At 36.3% G+C, this 23,018-nt stretch overlaps 1 protein-coding gene across 1 annotated transcript in view; it reads left to right on the forward strand.

Moving 5' to 3' along the window:
- The window catches only part of LOC145278282 (acid-sensing ion channel 1C-like), a 92,609-nt gene that overhangs the window by 53,716 nt on the left and 15,875 nt on the right, over positions 1 to 23,018 (forward strand). The window contains exon 3 of the mRNA XM_080130574.1: positions 8,013 to 8,111. Coding sequence (XP_079986700.1) covers positions 8,013 to 8,111 — 99 coding nt within the window. The remainder of the gene's footprint in view (positions 1 to 8,012; positions 8,112 to 23,018) is intronic.

The following is a 23,018-nucleotide window of genomic DNA, read 5'->3' on the forward strand; positions in this document are numbered from 1 at the left end:
AAATTGCACGTTGCGTCACCATTGTTCAAACTTCGGAGCTTGAACATCCGTTGCTTCGAACTCCTGGAATGCTTAACGGCAGGGGGGTCTCTCTTCAGAGTTATACAGTAGTCAGCCAACATAAATGCGTCCCAGCGACCCTGATACCTGGTCTCCATTTCTTTTATGTCCTGATTGAATCTTTCCCCCCAGGTTCTCAGGAAACCGGACCATGTGTGAAAATAGGTAGTGCATTTTGATACTCATGTTGCAGCACTACCAGAACAAACGCATTTCATGCTTCTAGTACCATTTCGTTCATTGAGTTTTCGAACTTTAGATCTCCAATGAGCTGACGGACCTGAGGACCGTCAAAGATGTCAGCTTTCAACTTCTCCATGGTTCATCCTGAAAAAGCCTGGCACAAGTAAGTGAAGAAGTCACCATGCGTGTCGAAAGCTCTCTCAACCAGAGGGTCATTGATGACGTTCCTTTCTTTGCAAGCTACCAGTTCCTCCCGCACATGCTAGTTCTTCTACTTGGTGAAGCCAGACTGTTGTCCCAACAAAATGTTCACCATCTTCAGGTCATCACTGATCATAACAAATTTTCTCTATCACATACTTCACCGCTTCATACTTCTCTTTCGGTGTAGTCGAGTGAGCGATGAGTACAGAGGCAAATGTGTTGCCGTTGTGTAACGGAACACATTTCAGTAATCGCTTGCTGCTGTCAATGAACAGTCTCCAATCTTTGGGTTCGTACTGCGGCACTTCAAGCTTGAACAGAAGCTGCGCAATACTTGCATAGTAGACCATGTCCTTTTCTTCAAAGAAACAAGTGGAGGTATTGTTTATGCCTGTTGCGGAAGAAGGTGCTTCTAGTACTGCCAGTGAGAAGATATTTCCCTTCAATCCGAATGCCAACAGTTCGGCAGAGTTCTTTGAAAAGCTGAGGTCGTGAATTAGATGATTCAACTCCTTTTGGGAAAGTGGATGTGGAGTATCATCTTCAAAAACCACTTCTTCTTCTTCTTCTTCTTCTTCTTCTTCTTCTTCTTCTTCTTTATGTCCTTTAAAACTGGAGGTATCTTCGTCACTAATGTCCGGAAGTTCTCTGAAGTTATGCACTATTGAAGATCAGGATGCTTGAAGCCGCCCCGGTTCTTTCTGGTGATCCCAGCCAAATCAACAGCATAGAAGTAGCAGTCACTGACATGGTTTGTCGGCTCCCTCCAAACCATGGGAATTCCAAAGTTCAGACTCCTCTTGCTATTGGTTCACGCATGCATGCCTTGCACAGCATTGTGGCGCTCAAACTTTATCCTGGTCACAAAGTTTAATACCAAAATAAGCATGGTAAGCTTGCCATATGAAACGTGTAACTGGTTTCCTATTATGAGCAATGGTGTAGTTTCCACATATGTAGCAGAACACGTCGACCTTATATCTGCACAATCTTTTAAAGGAATCCATCTCATTCACGTGCAAAACAAAAATACATAGAATATAAAGAATACGCACAAAAAGCAAAAGCATTAAGGACCGCGTTGCCATGACAATAAACAAACACGTTGCCATGACAATAAACAAACACGTTGCCATGACAATAAACAAATAGGATTAGCAGACTTCACACACAACAAATTAAGATTTAAAAAAAGAAAAAAATTAAATTAAACGCGGAAGATCAAACACTTTTAAAAGTTTGCCCAGTCCATAAGTAAAAGAAACGTATTCCCCAATGGCATTTTACCCCCACCAACTGCTTTTAAAATGTTCCACACATGCGTACATATGAACAAAAACGTAAAAAACGACATGAGACCATATCTAAAAGAAACTTGACTCGATTGAGCAAAACCAATATGATTTCTGAATTTAGCACATCAGATTCACCCTAAAACAGCTGCAAAAACGCAGACAATAAATTTCTGTTGACTAGTGTCATAGCTGATGGCACTTAATTCAACTATTATTTCATATACAAATAATTCTACCAAGAATTCTTCATAAGTTTTGGTTTCGGTTTCGATTATAACTGATGGCACTCCAGTAATTAATTTTTTTTTTAATAACTTTATCAAGAATTCTTCTTAAGTTTTGGTTTCGGTTTTGATTATATCTGAAGGAACTTAACTTACATAATATATATATATATATATATATATATATATATATATATATATATATATATATATATCATAAGTTTCGGTTTCGATTCAAAGAGATGCACTCAAGTCATATGGATATATATATTTTATTTTTTAATCATAACTTTATAATATATAAGCATCGATGAAACATTAACTCTATAATAATATAAATGAGATCTGCAAGAATAAAAATATCATATTAAAGCGTACTTTACGACCTGGCTATGCCGGGCGTCTCTTGTAGCTTAGATAAATAATTTTGCAGTTTTAACAAAAGAGCTACATTAATATCAAAGATCTTTATTTACGCTGAACATCTATAGAATGCCAACATCAATATATTACATATGTTTGAGTCCGCTGTGGAATTTCCACAGGTCCCGCTAGTAATTCCTCTTGTTGTTTTTCTTGTTGTTTTCTTCTTCTTCTTCTTCTTCTTCTTCTTATTATTATTATTATTATTATTATTATTATTATTATTATTATTATTATTATTATGATTGTTGTGGTTGTTGTTGTTTCAACGGGGCTAATAGGTCCTATATTTTTTAATCTAAAAGTAGTTATTCATTTATTATATTATAATCTTCAGACGTTCATAGATATAAACATGGTCTTCTCGCGTAGGTTAATCATTTTTATTAAGAGACTTGAGATGATAAGACGATGTCTTTTAAGAGTAATGAGCTAATAAAACAAAGAATAAGAGTATTTGAGCCGCGTGTATATAATGCGTATTTATTATTGCAATTATTCAAATTAATTAACAAAACCTGATATCAAGCTTCGACTTGATAAAACATATCAAGCTCTGATCTCTTAAATGTTAGACACAACAAAATCGAAAAAAATCTGTATATTAATCCGAAAGCGTGTGTGTTATTTTCTGTGTCACGCCTACATCCGGGTCATTTAATTCTTATGTACTTCCATTTTTAGTCTAAATAATTTTACCAAGAATTCTTCACAAGTTTTGTTTCGGTTTCGATTATTGCTGAAGGAACTGAAGTTATATGTTTATATATATAAAATATATACATATATTCATATGTTTATATTTCGATTTCGATTCAAATTAATGCGCCCAAATCATATATATATATATATATATATATATATATATATATATATATACTTCATTTACTCACATAAAATTCATATACGATGCGTAAACCTAAGTATTTTCTTCAAAAGTGCTCAATACGTAGGTAGAGCTAGTTAGTAAGTTATAAAATATATATGGCGATTAAGGTACACTGAATATTCCGCGTTTCATCCACTCTAGGACTCTTCAAGCTTATGCGCATAAGCCTGAAGAGTCTTAGAGTGGATGAAACGCGGAATATTCAGTGTACCTTAATCGCCATATATATTTTATAACTTACTAACTAGCTCTACCTACGTATTGAGCACTTTTGAAGAAAATACTAAAGTTTACGCATACATTTATACTTTCGTATATTAATTTTATGTGAGTAAATAAAGTATATATATATATATATATATATATATATATATATATATATATATATATATATGAAATCGCAACTTTATAATATATAAAAATCGATAGAATATTACCTCTATAATAATATGTACGAAATCTGCAAGAATTAAAATATCATATTTTAGCGTACTATCCGGCCGGGCTTTGCCATGCGTCCGTGCTAGCTTAGATAAATATTATTGCAGTTTTAATAAAAGAAAAGCTGCAATAATATCAGAGCGTCTCCATTTACATTGAACATCTACAAAATGCCAACATCAATATATTATATATGATTGAGTCCCCTGTGGAATTTCCACAGGTCCTGCTAGTCGTTTTCTAATACGACTTTTAGATGCCAGCTACTTCGCTTTTAATGTGGAATGGGGCTACCAAAAATTACCTGTTGAGCTTGTATAAGGTTTCTATTTACTTGCCTTTCCGCGAGGGAATGGTTAGACACAAGGTCGGATTTTAAAATAGAGAGAAAAAGAGCACATTGAATTAGAACAAAAAGTTAAATTGTTGCAGTTTAATAGATGTCGAGGAAATATAATATAAAGACATTAAAAATTCCTCTCTCCTAAGAATAACAATTAGATTCAAAATCAAATTCAATTTTCTCATTGTTTATACGGTCCCGAGCAAATCCGGGTAGCCCCGCTAGTATAATATAAAGTGGGATATTAGAATAGGTATTATGCTAGCTTATAGCCAAACAGGTTTAAAAACAAGAAAATTGCGTCATCACGTCGAATAATCTTCAAAACATAAGATACGAAGGGCGTTGCTATCGTAATGTCTCCTACTTTTTATTCTGCCCGGATCAGAGGGGATTGCAAATTGCAATGTTATGATAGCTGAATTAATGCATTTGTAATCTGAAAGTTTCATCTTTCTGTTGCAGGTATTGACGGTGTGAAGCACCAAGAAAGTAGCACTGAAGTTCGTCAGAAGCAGAGATTCGCCATTGAATTCCTATGCATTGAGAATGGTGGCGATTATGTAGACAAATAACTTTTGGAGAAAAAAAGGTCGCTCGTTCTGATGGTACTACTCCTGTTATCGTAGCTGTTCAACTGATTTAGTTACAAATAGAAGTCTTTACTTTTGGAACGACAGTCGTACTTTTTAAAGCATGCAACAAATATATATTTAAACTGAAAACGCGTAACACGTGTAACTTTATTTAATTGGAATTCATTATTGAGATGAGTATTATTTATTAATTTATTTATTGCGGACTATTATCTTCATCTTTCTTAGTTGTTGTTTCAAGACGTTTCGGCCAAGTATTAGTAGGAACGGTACCAGGTGGGAATTGTCTGAAGATAGCGGTTTTTATACTACCCAAAGCCGGCCAGAGGCTTACTTGGCCAAAACGTGGTGAGACGACAACAACTATGGATGACAGTACTTGCTGAGAATGCAGTTAGGAGATTCGGGGTTCCTATCCCGTTGCTGTTACCACTTGACGAAGACCAGAGGAATAGTTGGCCGAAACTTCGTGAAACCTTGTAACTTTTAGTATACCTATTTGAGTCAAATATAAAAGTGAACCCTGGCCGTATTTTATATTTAAGAAATTTACCTCTTTATTTATTCAAATATAGGGAGAAAGGCTGGCTCTTTTTTATATATCAGATATTTTTCTATGAGTCAAAATTAAAAGAGAGACCCGAGTAGATTTTAATTACCATATATTTATATTTGGTTATCGTAATTACTTCGGCCTTGTATATACTTATTTCTGTCCAACTGAAAAGTTGCTCTATTTTATATATCAGACTAGCAGGCCACCCGGTATTGCCCGGTCGTAAAATACGCTTAAATATGATATTTTGATTAATGCAGATTTCGTATTTATCATTATATTATATTGGACCCAATATTAAGTAATGATTTTAAAAGTTTTTTTAAAAAATGATTAGTGCGCCACCACCGAGAATCGAAACTAAAACGTTTAGATTACGTTTCATTTTTTTCGTTTGACGTTAATGCCTGAACGATGAAGACATGTTTGCTGCAAAGCTAAAAATTAAAACATGAACCACTAGCTATTACGTTATGCATGCATATTTGTAATGCCGTCGTTCCTCCTTCATCTGACAAATTCTATTTTTTTTTTAATTTTCACACTAAAGGTTTAAATGGGTTCGAATACCATATATATTTTCATGTCTATAGACCAAAAGCTGACAGAGAAGTTTAATAGGACTTATTTTTAATATATATATATATATATATATATATATATATATATATATATATATATATATAGTCTTTGAAGTTTTTTTAACATTTGAAACTACACAAACAATTACTTTTTATCATTCGTTAAAAAAAAAAAAAAAAAAAAAAACACTTAGTCAGTAAGTCATTTAATCACCTGCAATCACTGCATCAACTCTCTCGAATTTACTATAATACCAATTTTTTATTTTTTAAGGGATCATCAGTTGTTTACCATGAAACACTGTTTCGGGGATTTAAAAACAAAACAGTATATTACTTCATGGCTCCCCAGCAGTGTTGATCAAACACCACCACCCTTAATCTTAGGAAGAAGACATGTTACAAAAATTTTTTTATCCAATTTCCTATTCTTAATTGCAATTACTAACCTTTTCATAGTATAAAAATGAATTTCTTACCTGTGCGATTCATCAATTTCCACATTTAAAATGGATTATATTTACTTGCTGTCCACTCAGCAAAATGTGGCACAAGGCCGGAAAGTGGTAACCCAGCAGGCTCCCCTAAAGGAGGGGCACTCCTGCAATTTTAAAAATTGCCTGAGTAACCCCGTCGGCATTCCCCGGTCGGGGCGCCTCAGGCAGCAAGCAATAAACTTGCCCCACCGGAAAGCCCAGTGGCAAGGCCTGGGAGGGTGGACCTCCTAGGTATTACCCAGGCGGTGTACCTCAGTCAAACAGGTGCTGGGCCGGTCTCCGGCCCCTCACCTGTTGGGCTGAGTGTCAAGTGACGGATCCTTGACTGGTACTATCCATTTAAAATGGATTATATTTATTTGCTGTCCACTCAGCAAAATGTGGCACAAGGCCGGAAAGTGGTAACCCAGCAGGCTCCCCTAAAGGAGGGGCACTCCTGCAATTTTAAAAATTGCCTGAGTAACCCCGTCGGCATTCCCCGGTCGGGGCGCCTCAGGCAGCAAGCAATAAACTTGCCCCACCGGAAAGCCCGGTGGCAAGGCCTGGGAGGGTGGACCTCCTAGGTATTACCCAGGCGGTGTACCTCAGTCCAACAGGTGCTGGGCCGGTCTCCGGCCCCTCACCTGTTGGGCTGAGTGTCAAGTGACGGATCCTTGACTGGTACTATCCATTTAAAATGGATTATATTTATTTGCTGTCCACTCAGCAAAATGTGGCACAAGGCCGGAAAGTGGTAACCTAGCAGGCTCCCCTAAAGGAGGGGCACTCCTGCAATTTTAAAAATTGCCTGAGTAACCCCGTCGGCATTCCCCGGTCGGGGCGCCTCAGGCAACAAGCAATAAACTTGCCCCACCGGAAAGCCCGGTGGCAAGGCCTGGGAGGGTGGACCTCCTAGGTATTACCCAGGCGGTGTACCTCAGTCCAACAGGTGCTGGGCCGGTTCCCGGCCCCTCACCTGTTGAGCTGAGTGTCAAGTGACGGATCCTTGACTGGTACTATCCATTTGAAATGGATACATTTAATTTTTCAGTCTTGTATTTATAAGCTTTGGATTAATCCATTTAACTACTTATCACCCCCACTATAATTAGTAGTTTTTATATTTACTATATATATATATATATATGTATATATATCTATATATAATATATAGAATATATATATATATATATATATATATAGAGAGAGAGAGAGAGAGAGAGAGAGAAAGGTTTGTGTTTACTATAACTTTTTTTAACGCAAATATTACACAATTAGAAATCATATAGAATATTTGCATGAATATAATAACGCGTAATAGTTAATTAAAAATGATCATCCCATAAGAAAACCGAAAAAAAACTAAAAGAGAATTGATTCAAATGAATGTTTAAAAGAATATGCAAATTAGCAAGATCTTTTGCAAATGAATGCAATTTCACGACCCATATATAATAAAGTTTTTTTCTTCTTTTTTAAATAAATAGAATAAAGGGTTTTTAATATAAATAGCAATACACAAAAAAAACACATGTATAGGAGCATACAAGAAGATTATAAATTAATACCCCTTTTTTCACTTGACGAATTTTCCAATAATTTGAAACTACTTGTCCTTCACAAATCATTAAATGACCTACATTTAGATGGCGGATGCTTATTTATGTGAATGTAGGTGCTTCCATGAAATGTTTCTACTTAAAGTGTATTATTACAGGTATTTTTTTTTATTAATTTATAGATATTGCTGCATCATCCCAATGACGAACCCGATGCTAGCCGTGAAGGGATTCTTGTCTCCCCTGGTTTTTCTACTCGCCTTAATCTCAAACAAATTTCTGTAAGCATTGCTTTATCTACAAAACATATTTCTATTTGAACAATTAAGATCATGACGTTTTAGTATCTCTTTATCACATAAAGTCATTAAAATATATGACGTCACATTATCAAAAACCTTTCTTTAAATCTAGCCACAAGCCGGGAGTTTTCCATCGCTATCAATGCCAACAGTGTTTAAGTTATTGTTTAAATGTATTTTACACTGTAGTCCGATATATACCTTTAATCATGTGTAGTTATAGGAGGTCCATCCTTATCTCTTTGAGAAAGTAATAATGTATTTTTTGTGGGTGGCAACGTGGTAGCTCAGACATTTTTGCAAAACAGAATGCTCAAAGACGCTGGTTTATAAAATCCCATTTTCCGACCTTCTGTCACATCATTCCACCGTGTGAGGGGATGTGGATAAATAAATTCAAAGATTGCAAATTGTTATCTGATTGTAAAATAGTTATATTTATCTCTTCATACGTCATACTGATTTCGATTCTCACCGAAAAGATTGTTCTATTGGCCTTGTAATTTTATTCATGGAAATCGCTCAAGGCAAGGCATGAAGCCGCTTAATGTGGGGAGCTAACAAGGACGAAAGATGATTACTGCAAAGACATTAAGTGCTCATTGCCCTTGGTTTTGAAACGATCAAGACTGTAGATAAAAGAAAAATCGATAGTAGGAAGAGAGATCCATAACCTTGTAATTAACCTTCTTGGAAAGAAGTTGCTGGAATAAAAAGTTGTATTATGATGAGGTAGCAAAACAGCGAATCGATGAAGACCACAAGACCAGCGAGTCAAATGAGCTGGAACAAAGGATGCAGGAAATAAATCAGATAATTCTGAAGAACACATCTTAATAGTTCATTATCTCGACGATCTTTAATTAATTTAATGTACAGGGAGTCCAAAAAGTCACTAAAAGGTTTTCAACTTAAATAGATTCTTTATTTTTAATTTCTTTCTGTAATTTTAACACAATTTGACTAAGACTTTGGGAATTTTTTATGCAAAATTCAACCAGTCTTTATTTATCAAAAATAGTGTCTTTTAAATGTGGCTCATTTTCAGCTTCGCATATTTGTACCTTTCCCAAAACAGTATTTGTAAAATGTTTTTGACTCCTAATGGGGGTAGATATTTATTTGCTGCCCACCTCAGCAAAATGTGGCACAAGGCCGGAAAGTGGGAACCCCGCAGGCTCCCCTAAAGGAGGGGCACTCCTGCAATTCTAAAAATTGCCCGAGTAACCCCGTCGGCATTCCCCGGTCGGGGCGCCTCAGGCAGCAAGCAATAAACTTGCCCCACCGGAAAGCCCGGTGGCAAGGCCTGGGAGGGTGGACCTCCTAGGTATTACCCAGGCGGTGTACCTCAGTCCAACAGGTGCGGGGCCGGTTCCCGGCCCCTCACCTGTTGGGCTGAGTGTCAAGTGACGAATCCTTGACCTGTACTACCCTGTCTCCCTGCAGCCGAAGCCGCTAGGAGACACATCCCCATCAGACGAGTAATGGGGGTATGAGACGAATGGATTCGCAAATAATTTTTATAACCACCGGCTGTGCTAAACAACCAATGAAAACGTTCCAAAATTATTATAAAAATTGTCGTTAAATTTGCCGTTTGTGAAAATGTTGCAAAATATTCCACTCCAGAAATTTGTGAAAAACCTTTTGCAACAAATCTTGCTTTAAAAGTTTCACTGCCAGAAGCTGTGATTTTTTTGGAAAACCCCCAGCGTAAAGAAATTATATTTTTATCTGTTGGTTTTGCCACTATTTCGTATGTGTTATTTTCAGATAAAGCTTTCAAATTCGGATACCATAGCTTGTTCCCATTCTTGGTGATTTTCGGAATTAATCGCCTCATTATAACTTTCCGGTGCGTTGTTCAACAAATAACAGTAATCCACGGCGTAGTCTTTATCTTTTCAATTTGTAAGAAGGCTGGCCTTTTTCGCTCCCTTGTTGGGTATCGACGTGTCTAGTTAATATTTTCGTTAGAAGTTCTACTGTAATTGTCGTCGTTATTAATATTTTCATTGTGATCGATTTAGATGTTAGGTCATATTTCACGTTTTTCATCTATTGGATCGCCATTTTTTAAATTTAATGTATCATTGAATTTTACACATCTAACCCCTTTTATGGCATTTGTGGGTTGGAAAGTAGATTAAATATACCGGACTATTTTTATCGTAACCTATGAAAGTACCTTTTTCGCTTTTAGTATTTAGTTTACTGGTGTTTTCTATAAATGAAAAACAATCAGAACCAAATAGATGCATTCTGTTCATTTTAGCTTTTACACCGCAAAACGCTTCATACGGCGTTTTTCCTACCCTCTTATTGAACGATCTATTTCTGATATATGCTACTGCCATTAAAGCGTACGTCCATAAACTATGCGCTAATTTCGATTCGATAAGTAGGCGTCTTGTCATCTCAGAAAGGGTTCGCCATGCCCTTTAAGCGGTGCCATTTTGGAAGGGGGAATACGGCGCTGATTTCTCGTGTTTAATACGGTGGTTAATTAATAGAAGTTCAAAGTCTTTACTAGTAAATTCAATCCCATTGTCTGAGCGAATACATTTTACTGAACCGTACGGGGCAATATCAGCTAAATATTTCTTAGTGGCGAGGATAGTGTCGGATTTGTTTTTTAGAAAATAAACCATAATTAAGCCGGAAAAATCATCAATAAAGTTCAAAACGTACCCTAGATTATTTCTCCCCATCGGGCTGATCGGACCTGCTAAGTCACAATGCACAAGTGAGAGAATTTTCGTAGGTTTTTTTTGTCTGGCGTTCGGCTTATATCTTTTGTCATTTTCCCCTGTGCACACATATCACAATTTGGAAGATCGTCTGAAGGTATTATTTTCATACCTTCGACTATATTTGGTAATTTTTTAATATCAGCTGTATTGTAGTGTCCTAGAATTTTATGCCAGGTTTCCAAGTCGTGACAGGCAGTTTTTGAGAGAACCATACTTTTTAAATAATATAGTCGGCCATTTTCTTTAATGTCAAATACAGTTCCATTCGGGTATATCAATTTTGATTTATTTTGGCCAAATTGTATATTCGCACCTTGTTTAATTGCTGCCTGCACGGAAAATATGTCTTGCTTAAATGTAGGTATGAATAGAGCATTTTTTTAAATACAGTTACAGATTTCGCCTTTATCATTTAGGTATATTTTAGCATCGCCTCTTTTCAAGACTATATCATTTATTTGACTACCGTCGGCAAGTTCGACAAAATGACTTGGAGGATTAAAGTTTGAATCAAAATTAATAAAATCAGATTCCTTGGTGATAACGTGCGCTGTAGCACCACAGTCTACAAGGAGTTTTTTACCGTTTGTGGTATTGTCAAAGTTACATGTGAATAGGAATGTATGTTCTTCCTCAAAGTTCTCAACGTTTTTTTACGGAGTCCATTTTAGAGCGTTTATATCGACATTGGAAACTTTTGTGGTTGGGTCGTCCACAATTATAGCAGATAATTTTATTCTTTTTCTTGGGAAAATTACTTTTGGAGAACACGTTGCGGTGAGGTGCGTAATTTGGTGGTGTCTGTTTTCGAGAAGCATTTTTGAACTTCATAATATTGCTGGAGTTATTATTGTCCACGAGCATACGATTAGTCTCTTCGTAACTGCGCACTGCCACTTTAAATTCGCTGAAATTTATGAGTTTGTCTTTCTAAGTTATAACAGTTGTAAATGGTTTAAAATCGGCTGGAAGTCCCTTGAGGGTCATTGATATCAACAAGCTATCGCTTATTATTTCACCTGAGAGTTTTAAGGCATTGGCGGTTGTTTCTGCCTTTATAACGTAGTCGGTAATCGTTTCATCCTCGTTACATTTTAGAGACGTTAGTTCTGTATATAGTGATATTATTTTCGGTTTCCCTTTTGATAAATAATGTTCTCGTAATATGTTCAATGCCTTCCGTCCATCATCCAATGCGTCTCTTATAATCAGAGATAGACTTCTATCGTCTAAACATTGAATCAGTTCTGCAAAAACAGTCGCGTTCTTTTCGAGAAATTCGGAGTCGTTTGGATTCTCTCTTTGAGATTGTATGACTTTGTATAGTTTTCGAATCCTTAGATATCCCAGAAATTTACCTGCCACAATTCGAATTTAGATTCCGATCCGTTAAAGAAAAGACGATGGCTGGGCGCATAACCTGTTAAGTTTTGAGACATTGTGTTGAACAAAGATGGCGGATAGTTCAGGTCAGTAACCAAGATGGCTGCCAAGAATCAAATGCGGTCCGTGGCGTAGTTCACGACGAACTGATTTAATCCAAACTTCGACAATTTTTATAATAATTTAGAATTTTATTACAACTTGCCGCTCAATACAATTTAAAAATACATCAAATGGATGTAAAAAATGCTTATTTAAATGCTTCGATTGACTGTGAAATCTACATTTACCCTCCAGAGGGATTTAAAATGAAAAATAAAAATTGGGTGTGGAAATTAAATAAATCGTTATATGGACTAAAACAAAGTGCGCACAATTGGAATTTAACACTCCATAATTATTAATAGAACAGGAATTCAAACAATGTCCCGTAGACGCGTGAGTGTATACCAAAAATGTAGGTAATTAATTGTCGATTTTGTTTTTTTGTGGTTGACGATATATTACTCGCCTCAAAGTCTGACAACACTTTAAAAGATGTTAAAAATGAATTAAATAAAAAATTTGAAATGGACGATCTTGGACGACTCTCATGGTTCCTCGGTATAAAATTTACCTGTGAAAATGAAACTATAACTATGAACCAATCACGATACATTGAAAAGATCCTGCTCAAGTTCGGAATTCAAGATTGCAAGCCGCGTTCAACTCCCGTCGAAATGGACATAAATAAAAATATAGGGACCGAAACAAAATCCATAGATAATCGAATATACAGGGAAATGTTAGGGAGCCTCATCTACTTGAGTACCACAACTAGGCCTGACATATGTTACACTGTAACAAAGCTATCTCAAAACTTATCGAAACCAACAATTAAAGACCTTAATCGTGCAAAACAAATCCTTAGTTATCTAAAAGGAACCAAGGAACAATCTTTAATATTTAAAAAGTCTTCATATCCTCTAAATTTAGAAGGATTTTCAGATTCAGATTGGGTTAACTCTGAGGATAGAAAAAATATAACTGGATATTGTTTTAGACTGTCAAAGACTGGACCTATGATCTCTTGGAAAACTAAAAAGCAACAAATCGTTGCTCTTTCTACTTCTGAAGCAGAATATGTGGTTCTTACTCATTTCGCGCAGGAGGCAATTTTTCTGGACAACCTTCTAAAATCTACTTTAAAACCAGATCTAAGTAAAAAAAAACTATAGTAATTCATTGTGATAATCGGAGCAGTATCTTATTAGCAAATAATTCTATTATTCATCAAAGATCGAAGCATATTGATATCAGATATCATTTTATAAGGGATGAAATAAGGACAAAATCTATTACTCTTACTTATGTGACGTCTGAAAATAATATAGCCTACATTTTCACTAAACCTATAAAAAGAATAAATTAAGACATTTTATTACCGAACTTTTTGGAATCTAATTATGAATAAATCTCTTTTCAGAAACTCAAAAAGAGAAGCATCAACAGTCAAAATCACACCAAAAAACAAAAAAAATTGTAAATTGTCCCCGGCACGACGTTAAACTGTGACCATTTCTACCTTACTAACCAAATTAACCAACTAATACCTTACCTAATATTTCCAGGTTAAAAAAAAAGTCACTTGTTAAAACCTTGTCTTTGTAAATTTCCTATTTGTCAAATAATTTTTTTTTTGTATTTTTTGCCAAACATTTGTTAAAAAAACAAAAAATATATATATTTGTGAATTTTTGTGCATATGTTTATATGTATTTGAAAAGTATTCTATTTATATGTTTATATATATTTGAAAAGTGTTTATTTTTATATGTATAAAAAAAACTCAATTTCATAAAAAAATGGCTTCTTTTTGCACACATTATACCAATATATTAATAATTCTTTTTGACAAATGAGAATAAAGACAAATTCCCCCAAAACCAGAAGAAAAAAAAAACAATTATTTTATTGGTTTATTTTTCTTTGTTCATTTCTTTGTTTATTTTTACTTTCATTTATTTATTTATTTATTTATTTATTTTCCTTTCCTTTTCTCAAGTCAAACCAAAATTGAATCCGAAAGGATTTTTCCATTATATCAAAAAAGGGGGTGTGTAGAATGTTTTTGACTCTTAATGACTAATGGGGGTAGAGATTTATTTGCTGCTCACCTCAGAAAAATGTGGCACATGCCGGAAAGTGGGAAACCAGCAGGCTCCCTTAAAGGAGGGGCACTCCTGCAATTGTAAAAATTGCCTGAGTAACTCCGTCGGCATTCCCCGGTAGGGGCGCCTCAGGCAGTAAGCTATAAACTTACTATATCGGAAAGCCCAGTGGCGAGGCCTGGGAGGGTGGACCTCCTAGGTATTACCCGGCGGCGTACCTCAGTCCGACAGGTACTGGGCCGGATCCCAGCCCCTCACGTGTCGGGCTGAGTGTCAAGTAACGAATCCTTGACGAGTACTTCTATCCTATCTCTCTGCAGCCGAAGCCGCTAGGAGACCTTCCCCATCAGAGGACTAACCGGGGTAGAGATTTATTTGCTGCCCACCCCAGAAAAATGCGGCACAAGGCCAGAAAGTGGAAAACCAGCAGGCTCCCCTAAAGGAGGGCCCTCCTGCAATTGTAAAAATTGCCTGAGTAACCCCGTCGGTATTCCCCGGTTGGGGCGCCTCAGGGAGTAAGCAATGAACTTACTCCACCGGAAAGCTCGGTGGCAAGGCCTGGGAGGGTGGACCTCCTAGGTATTACCCAGGCTGCGTACCTCAGTCCGACAGGTGCTGGGCCGGTTCCCGGCCCCTCACCTGTCGGGCTGAGTGTCAAGAACGGATCCTTGACGAGTACTTCTACGCTGCCTCCCTGCAGCCAAAGCCGCTAGGAGACACATCCCCATCAGAGGACTAATGGGGGTAGTTATTTATTTGCCGCCCACCTCGGCAAAATATGGCACAAAGCCGGAAATGGGGATCCAGCAGGCTCCCTTAAAGGAGTGACACTCCTGCAATAGTAAAAATTGCCTGAGTAACCCCGTCGGCATTCCCCGGTATGGGCGCCTCAGGCAGTAAGCCATGAACTTACTCCACCGGAATGCCCAGTGGCAAGGCCTGGGACGGCGGACCTCCAAGGTGTTACCCAGGCGGCATACCTCAGTCCGACAGGTTTTGGACCGGTTCCCAACCCCTCACCTGTCGGGTTGAGTGTCAAGAACGGATCCTTGACGAGTACTACTACCCTGTCTCCCTGCAGCCGAAGCCCCTAGGAGACCTTCCCCATCAGAGGACTGGTGAGGGTATGAGACGAATGGATTCGCCAATCATTTTTTATAACCACCGGCTGTGCTAAACAACCAGTAAAAACGTTTCAAAATTATTATAAAAATTGTCGAAATTTGGATTCAATCAGTTCGCCGTTAACTACGCCACGGACCGCATTTGATTCTTGGCCGCCATCTTGGTTACTGATCTGAACTACGCCGCCATCTTTGTTCAACATAATGTCTCAAAACTTAACAGCATTCAAGACAGATTTCATAATCCCTGGATAGTGATTTAACCTTATTTCGTTCCTGATATTTTCCTTCAATTCTTGCAGGGTTTGGGGTTTCCTAAAATGGACTCTTTCCTTAAGATATTCCCACAAGAAAATGTAGGGGCCAGTTAATTGACATTGCCATAGCGAGAGATAATCTTGTCGCAGAAGCATTGCCTGCGAGGCCCCATGGTGTCTCTCACCGTAGGTGCCGTTGCCCTATCTTGTTGGAACCATAATCAGGGCCTATTTTGAATTTGTTGGCGCAGAAAGTCTGTAATCATAGTCTTGTATCTCCTCCAGTAAATTTGACAGCATTTTCGTCTTGATTTCCAAAAAAAAGGTGTAATAATCTTCTCCTCCGTTACTGCGCATTGTACAGTGCACTTTATTGGATGCAACTGCTTGATGCTTTTGATGAATTGCCCTTGGATTTTCAGAGCTCAAAAAATAATTTTGTTTGTTTAGAATCCAATCAAATGAAAATGGGCTTCATCTGACATAATAAACTTTTGCATAAAATTGGAGTCATCTCAGACAAGTTCTTGCATTGGAACCGCATATTGAACCCTTGTTTGAAAATCTCTACGCTCCAAGTTGAACAAGCTGCACTTTCATTGATTGAGATTGTCGGACTGACTTCCTCATCTTGGTTGTTATCGTCACAACGTTTCGGCCGTTTTGCCCTCCGGCCTTCATCATGTCCTAGTGACATATGGCCGACTGGTCTTAGACGTTGTATCAAAGTTTACAGTTACCCAAAGGTGCTGAGTTCAATCTTGAACGAAGGTAGTGAAAAAGTAACATTAAAAACAGAGAATCAGCAACTATGTCCCAGAGTCTAGCTGGAGTCCGAACACGGTACCCCCGTAATAATAATAAAGGGTTGGGTTCGAGACTCCTAACAAACGGTTCTCCGGTTCGATACAAAACACCTGATGAAGGCCGGAGGGCAAAACGGCCGAAAAGTTGTGACAATAACAACCAAGATAAGGAAGTCAGTCCGACAATCTCAATCAATGAAAACACCTCATCTCAAAAATACAGACAATTACAAGTTGCACTTTATATGGAATGAGTTTTAAACTGCAGAATATTATGTAGTTACCTTCGACATATCCCAAGTTGAGTTGAACGTCGTCGAATCGATATTTCAGGATAATGCTTCACACTGTCTCGCAATATTTCCCTATTTTCATTTGTGATGAGATTTGTGAGTGCATCTCCTTTATCTTCAAATCCGCGCAAAATGTTTCGAATTGTGTTGTGACTTGACTATCTCTTACATGAAAATTGATGCGACTTGGCTATCTCTTACATGAAAATTGATATGACTTGGCTATCTCTTACATGAAAATTGATGTGACTTGGCTATCTCTTACATGAAAATTGATGTGACTTGGCTATCTCTTACATGAAAATTGATGTGACTTTGCTATCTCTTACATGAAAATTGATGTGACTTGGCTATCTCTTACATGAAAATTGATGTGACTTGGCTATCTCTTACATGAAAATTGATGTGACTTGGCTATCTCTTACATGAACATTGATGTGACTTGGCTATCTCTTACATGAAAATTGATGTGACTTGGCTATTTCTTACATGAAAATTGATGTGACTTGGCCATCTCTTACATGAAAATTGATGTGACTTGGCTATCTCTTACATGAAAATTGATGTGACTTGGCTATCTCTTACATGAAAATTGATGTGACTTGGCCATCTCTTACATGAAAATTGATGTGACTTGGCCATCTCTTACATGAAAATTGATGTGACTTGGCTATCTCTTACATGAAAATTGATGTGATTTGACTATCTCTTACATGAAAATTGATGTGACTTTGGCCATCTCTTACATGAAAATTGATGTGACTTGACTATCTCTTACATGAAAATTGATGTGACTTTGGCCATCTCTTACATGAAAATTGATGTGACTTGGCCATCTCTTACATGAAAATTGATGTGACTTGGCCATCTCTTACATGAAAATTGATGTGACTTGGCTATCTCTTACATGAAAATTGATGTGACTTGGCTATTTCTTACATGAAAATTAATGTGACTTGGCCATCTCTTACATGAAAATTGATGTGACTTGGCTATCTCTTACATGAAAATTTATGTGACTTGGCTATTTCTTACATGAAAATTGATGTGACTTGGCCATCTCTTACATGAAAATTGATGTGACTTGGCCATCTCTTACATGAAAATTGATGTGACTTGGCTATCTCTTACATGAAAATTGATGTGACTTGACTATCTCTTACATGAAAATTGATGTGACTTTGGCCATCTCTTACATGAAAATTGATGTGACTTTGGCCATCTCTTACATGAAAATTGATGTGACTTTGGCCATCTCTTACATGAAAATTGATGTGACTTGGCCATCTCTTACATGAAAATTGATATGACTTGGCTATCTCTTACATGAAAATTGATGTGACTTTGGCCATCTCTTACATGAAAATTGATGTGACTTTGGCAATCTCTTACATGAAAATTGATGTGACTTGGCTATCTCTTACATGAAAATTGATGTGACTTTGGCCATCTCTTACATGAAAATTGATGTGACTTTGGCAATCTCTTACATGAAAATTGATGTGACTTGGCTATCTCTTACATGAAAATTGATGTGACTTGGCTATCTCTTACATGAAAATTGATGTGACTTTGGCCATCTCTTACATGAAAATTAATGTGACTTTGGCCATCTCTTACATGAAAATTGATGTGACTTGACTATCTCTTACATGAAAATTGATGTGACTTTGGCCATCTCTTACATGAAAATTGATGTGACTTGGCTATCTCTTACATGAAAATTGATGTGACTTTGGCCATCTCTTACATGAAAATTGATGTGACTTGGCTATCTCTTACATGAAAATTGATGCGACTTTGGCCATCTCTTACATGAAAATTGATGTGACTTTGGCAATCTCTTACATGAAAATTGATGTGACTTTGGCCATCTCTTACATGAAAATTGATGTGACTTTGGCCATCTCTTACATGAAAATTAATGTGACTTTGGCCATCTCTTACATGAAAATTGATGTGACTTTGGCCATCTCTTACATGAAAATTGATGTGACTTGGCTATTTCTTACATGAAAATTGATGTGACTTTGGCCATCTCTTACATGAAAATTGATGTGACTTGGCTATCTCTTACATGAAAATTAATGTGACTTTGGCCATCTCTTACATGAAAATTGATGTGACTTTGGCCATCTCTTACATGAAAATTGATGTGACTTTGGCTATCTCTTACATTAAAATTAATGTGACTTTGGCCATCTCTTACATGAAAATTGATGTGACTTGGCCATCTCTTACATGAAAATTAATGTGACTTTGGCCATCTCTTACATGAAAATTGATGTGACTTGGCCATCTCTTACATGAAAATTGATGTGACTTTGGCCATCTCTTACATGAAAATTGATGTGACTTGGCTATCTCTTACATGAAAATTGATGTGACTTTGGCCATCTCTTACATGAAAATTGATGTGACTTGGCTATCTCTTACATGAAAATTGATGTGACTTTGGCCATCTCTTACATGAAAATTGATGTGACTTTGGCCATCTCTTACATGAAAATTGATGTGACTTTGGCCATCTCTTACATGAAAATCGATGTGACTTTGGCCATCTCTTACATGAAAATTGATGTGACTTGGGCCATCTCTTACATGAAAATCGATGTGACTTTGGCCATCTCTTACATGAAAATTGATGTGACTTGGGCCATCTCTTACATGAAAATCGATGTGACTTTGGCCATCTCTTACATGAAAATTGATGTGACTTGGGCCATCTCTTACATGAAAATCGATGTGACTTTGGCCATCTCTTACATGAAAATTGATGTGACTTGGGCCATCTCTTACATGAAAATCGATGTGACTTTGGCCATCTCTTACATGAAAATTAATGTCACTTTGGCCATCTCTTACATGAAAATTGATGTGACTTTGGCCATCTCTTACATGAAAATGCTCGCGAATAAGTTCTTTGAGTCAAAACAATAGAAACCTGATTTAGATAAGACAATTTCACAACCTGTGTACGTTATTCAATGTTTTTTTATCCATTATTGTCCTTATTATCCATTATTAATTTCCAAAATATTATCTGTTAAATATCTGAAATAGAGAAAAAATAATTAATGGTAAAATGACAAAGATTTTTAAACCTTTAGTGACTTTTTGGACAGCCTGCATATATAAAAAAAGATGAAGTCTAGCAATAGCTTATCTGTTTTAATAGTTTTAGTAAATTAATTAAGATGCTGATATAAGAAAGTCTCTTGCCTATAACAGGTCTATTATGATATTATAAGTAGTAAATGTTTGTACACAGAAGTATTCAATAGTGGTACGGGTACGATCTATTTTCTATGAGACAATTTATCCTTCGGCGCGGAGTAATTAACACGTTACAGATCGCTTTGCATAATAGGCACCTTCGCTTAGATATTTGTACATTGTATTTCCGGTAGCACACAATGTTTTGACGTCAATCGGAAGAGACGCCTATATTCCTGTCTCGCGGCAAACAAAGACTTATCATGCCCGAAACATGTGAATGCAAGACTTAATCAATGGTAGGGGTATACGTGAGCCGGTCTATTCAGCTCGTGTCTGTATTTTCTCTTTCAAAGGTTCTGACTGTTTGGTGAAACTATGTCTGTAGGCAAAAAAAAAATAGTCCTTATAATAAAAAGTAACAATAACGGCCTTTTTTTCTTCTTAGGAAACGATACCCAAAGCTGGACACTTTATCAATTCTTACCTTACAAGTATATTTTCTTTTACGTTTTTACAAGAAGAGGCGTTTAAAGAAAGACCCTTTTATGTACAGCTTCAATTTAATATAGCGTTGGATCAACAGGTATTAAATAATCAAAATGTTGTAAAAAAAAAAAAAAAAAAGAATTGCCGGCATTTTTCTTTATTTTCCTCCGACTTTTTTGGTCTGTTTTATTTTTGTAAAATATATTTTGTTCTCAAAATATATTTTGTTCTCAAAATATATTTTGTTCTCAAAATATATTTTGTTCTCAAAATATATTTTGTTCTCAAAATAGTGAAGATATTTACAATTTCAGTCCATATTTACTGATTTGATTGATTTTTGAAAAACAAGTAAATATACGAAAATTTATAAAATCACATTGATTACTGTACACACAATAACCCTTATCCCCGAGTGGCTTCCGGGCCTTGATAAGTGATGATCTCCATGTAAAAAAAAAGCTTCGGTTTTTTGCCTGCTTTTGTTAATACGTAACACGATTTAAATATTCCGGTATTCTACATTGCGAACAGCCTTCTTATACACTTAGATATTTATTTACCAAAAATGCTTCAAGCAAATTACCTTCCCATTTATCTTTCTGTCTATATATCTTTCTATATATATATACATATATGCAGCTTCTGTTCAAATTTTCGGATTTTTACCATGTCAAATCACGTTTGAATTCCTTTTGACGGATTGATCGTTGCTATTTCTTCTAATGAGTTGAAGGCATAACAGATTCACTGATTGATATAATGATTAAGTGATTGATTTTGCGCTACGAAACATACTGTCAAGAATTGTAAATGTCAACTGAATTAAAGGAATAAATTATAAGATGTTCAACATCATGAATTTTGGAATATAACTTTTTGTCATTTTAAGCCGGGCACGATGTCACCTTTGATTTCATTTGCTAAGCCTTTACTTCAGAGCCAGCAAACAATTGTCACGGGAATGGAGGGAATTAAAAACTAATAAATGCCCAATTCGAACGCACACACACACACACACACACACACACACACACACACATACACACGCGCGGACATATATAATTATTATATCATATTTTCATCATTATATCAATATTGCAACGTCTTGTCAGACGAGTGCCACGCCCTCAGACTCTTAAAGTCCATGAGCTCAAAAATGATTCCATCGCCACAGGAACATTTTTATAGACAAATGCCTGAGGGAGCATCTATAAACAGATGATGTTACAGAGTTTTAGCTTTGTACGGCAGGTAAGTCTCTCTCTCTCTCTCGGTTGAAAATGTTGAGATCCAGAAACAAGTAAGATCAAAATAGCCAGCAACAAGTTAAACTGCAGACCAGCTTAATGTGGGAACTGGTCTTCCGCTTTATGTTTTTTTTTAATAAGAGATTTGCTTCTCCTAGAAAGGTTGCCTTCACCACGGCTTACGGGAGCCCTCTCCATCTCAACACACACATACATACACACAGACACACACGGTCCTAGTTGGCTGTTGGCCCCGAAAAAGGGTTCATTCGCCCTTTGGAAGGTCTTGTTTTTAATCCTCTAGGGAGACTAGCCACCCTTCTCAGCAAACAAGTCTGGTGGGGGAACGAGTTTAGTCGTCGGTGACCCGACCATGAGGCAGGTAGTACTGGGTTACATGGTACCAGTAGCATATGACATGACCTGACATCATCATTATATACATACATATATACACACATACAATAAGATGAATTAGATCACAGTTTAATGAATCTTGTAGTATGAAGCCCAAAAATATATTTTGGGGAGGTAATATTTTATATCAGACACTACCAGCTAAATAAAACTGCTAAATATACTAGATCGAGCAAAGTAAAATTTACATTTTTTTATATTAAAATTTCATTTAGAAAAAGATAATTTTTCGAAAAAAAAATGTATTATTTGAACAAAGAATATAATATTCAAGTAATTTCCTTAATCCATGGATTTTAGATGTAGGCATATCTCATCAGAGGAAAGTTATTAGCAAGATATTAAATCTGGTTTGATATAACTTTGCTATTTAGCAAATACATAGAAAATATAGTAAAGATTAAATATTTTTAAGAGACATAGAGAAAGAAAATAAGGATTGAAAAAAAAAACGTTATGAGATGTTGGTATCACAACAGAAGGTAATCCATAAATAGAATGGGACAATGTTGATAGGTTCAAGATTTGTTGCGTATGTTTAATGCAAATAGCTTTAAAAGGGTTTGAAACACTTTATAAAAATTCAGCTATACTTCCTATGTTTTGTGAAATTTTACGTTTGTATTAGACAGCAAATAATACGAATTCCGGTTTATTTTTAACGGTTTAAAGCGTTTATGGCGCATAACGTGACCAATTGGTAAAAAAAATACAAATATTTCAGTCTTGCATTAATCTTTATCCATAA

This window comes from Euprymna scolopes, chromosome 6, assembly GCF_053919585.1.
Source record: "Euprymna scolopes isolate OS-2025 chromosome 6, ASM5391958v1, whole genome shotgun sequence".
Lineage (NCBI taxonomy): Eukaryota > Metazoa > Mollusca > Cephalopoda > Sepiida > Sepiolidae > Euprymna > Euprymna scolopes.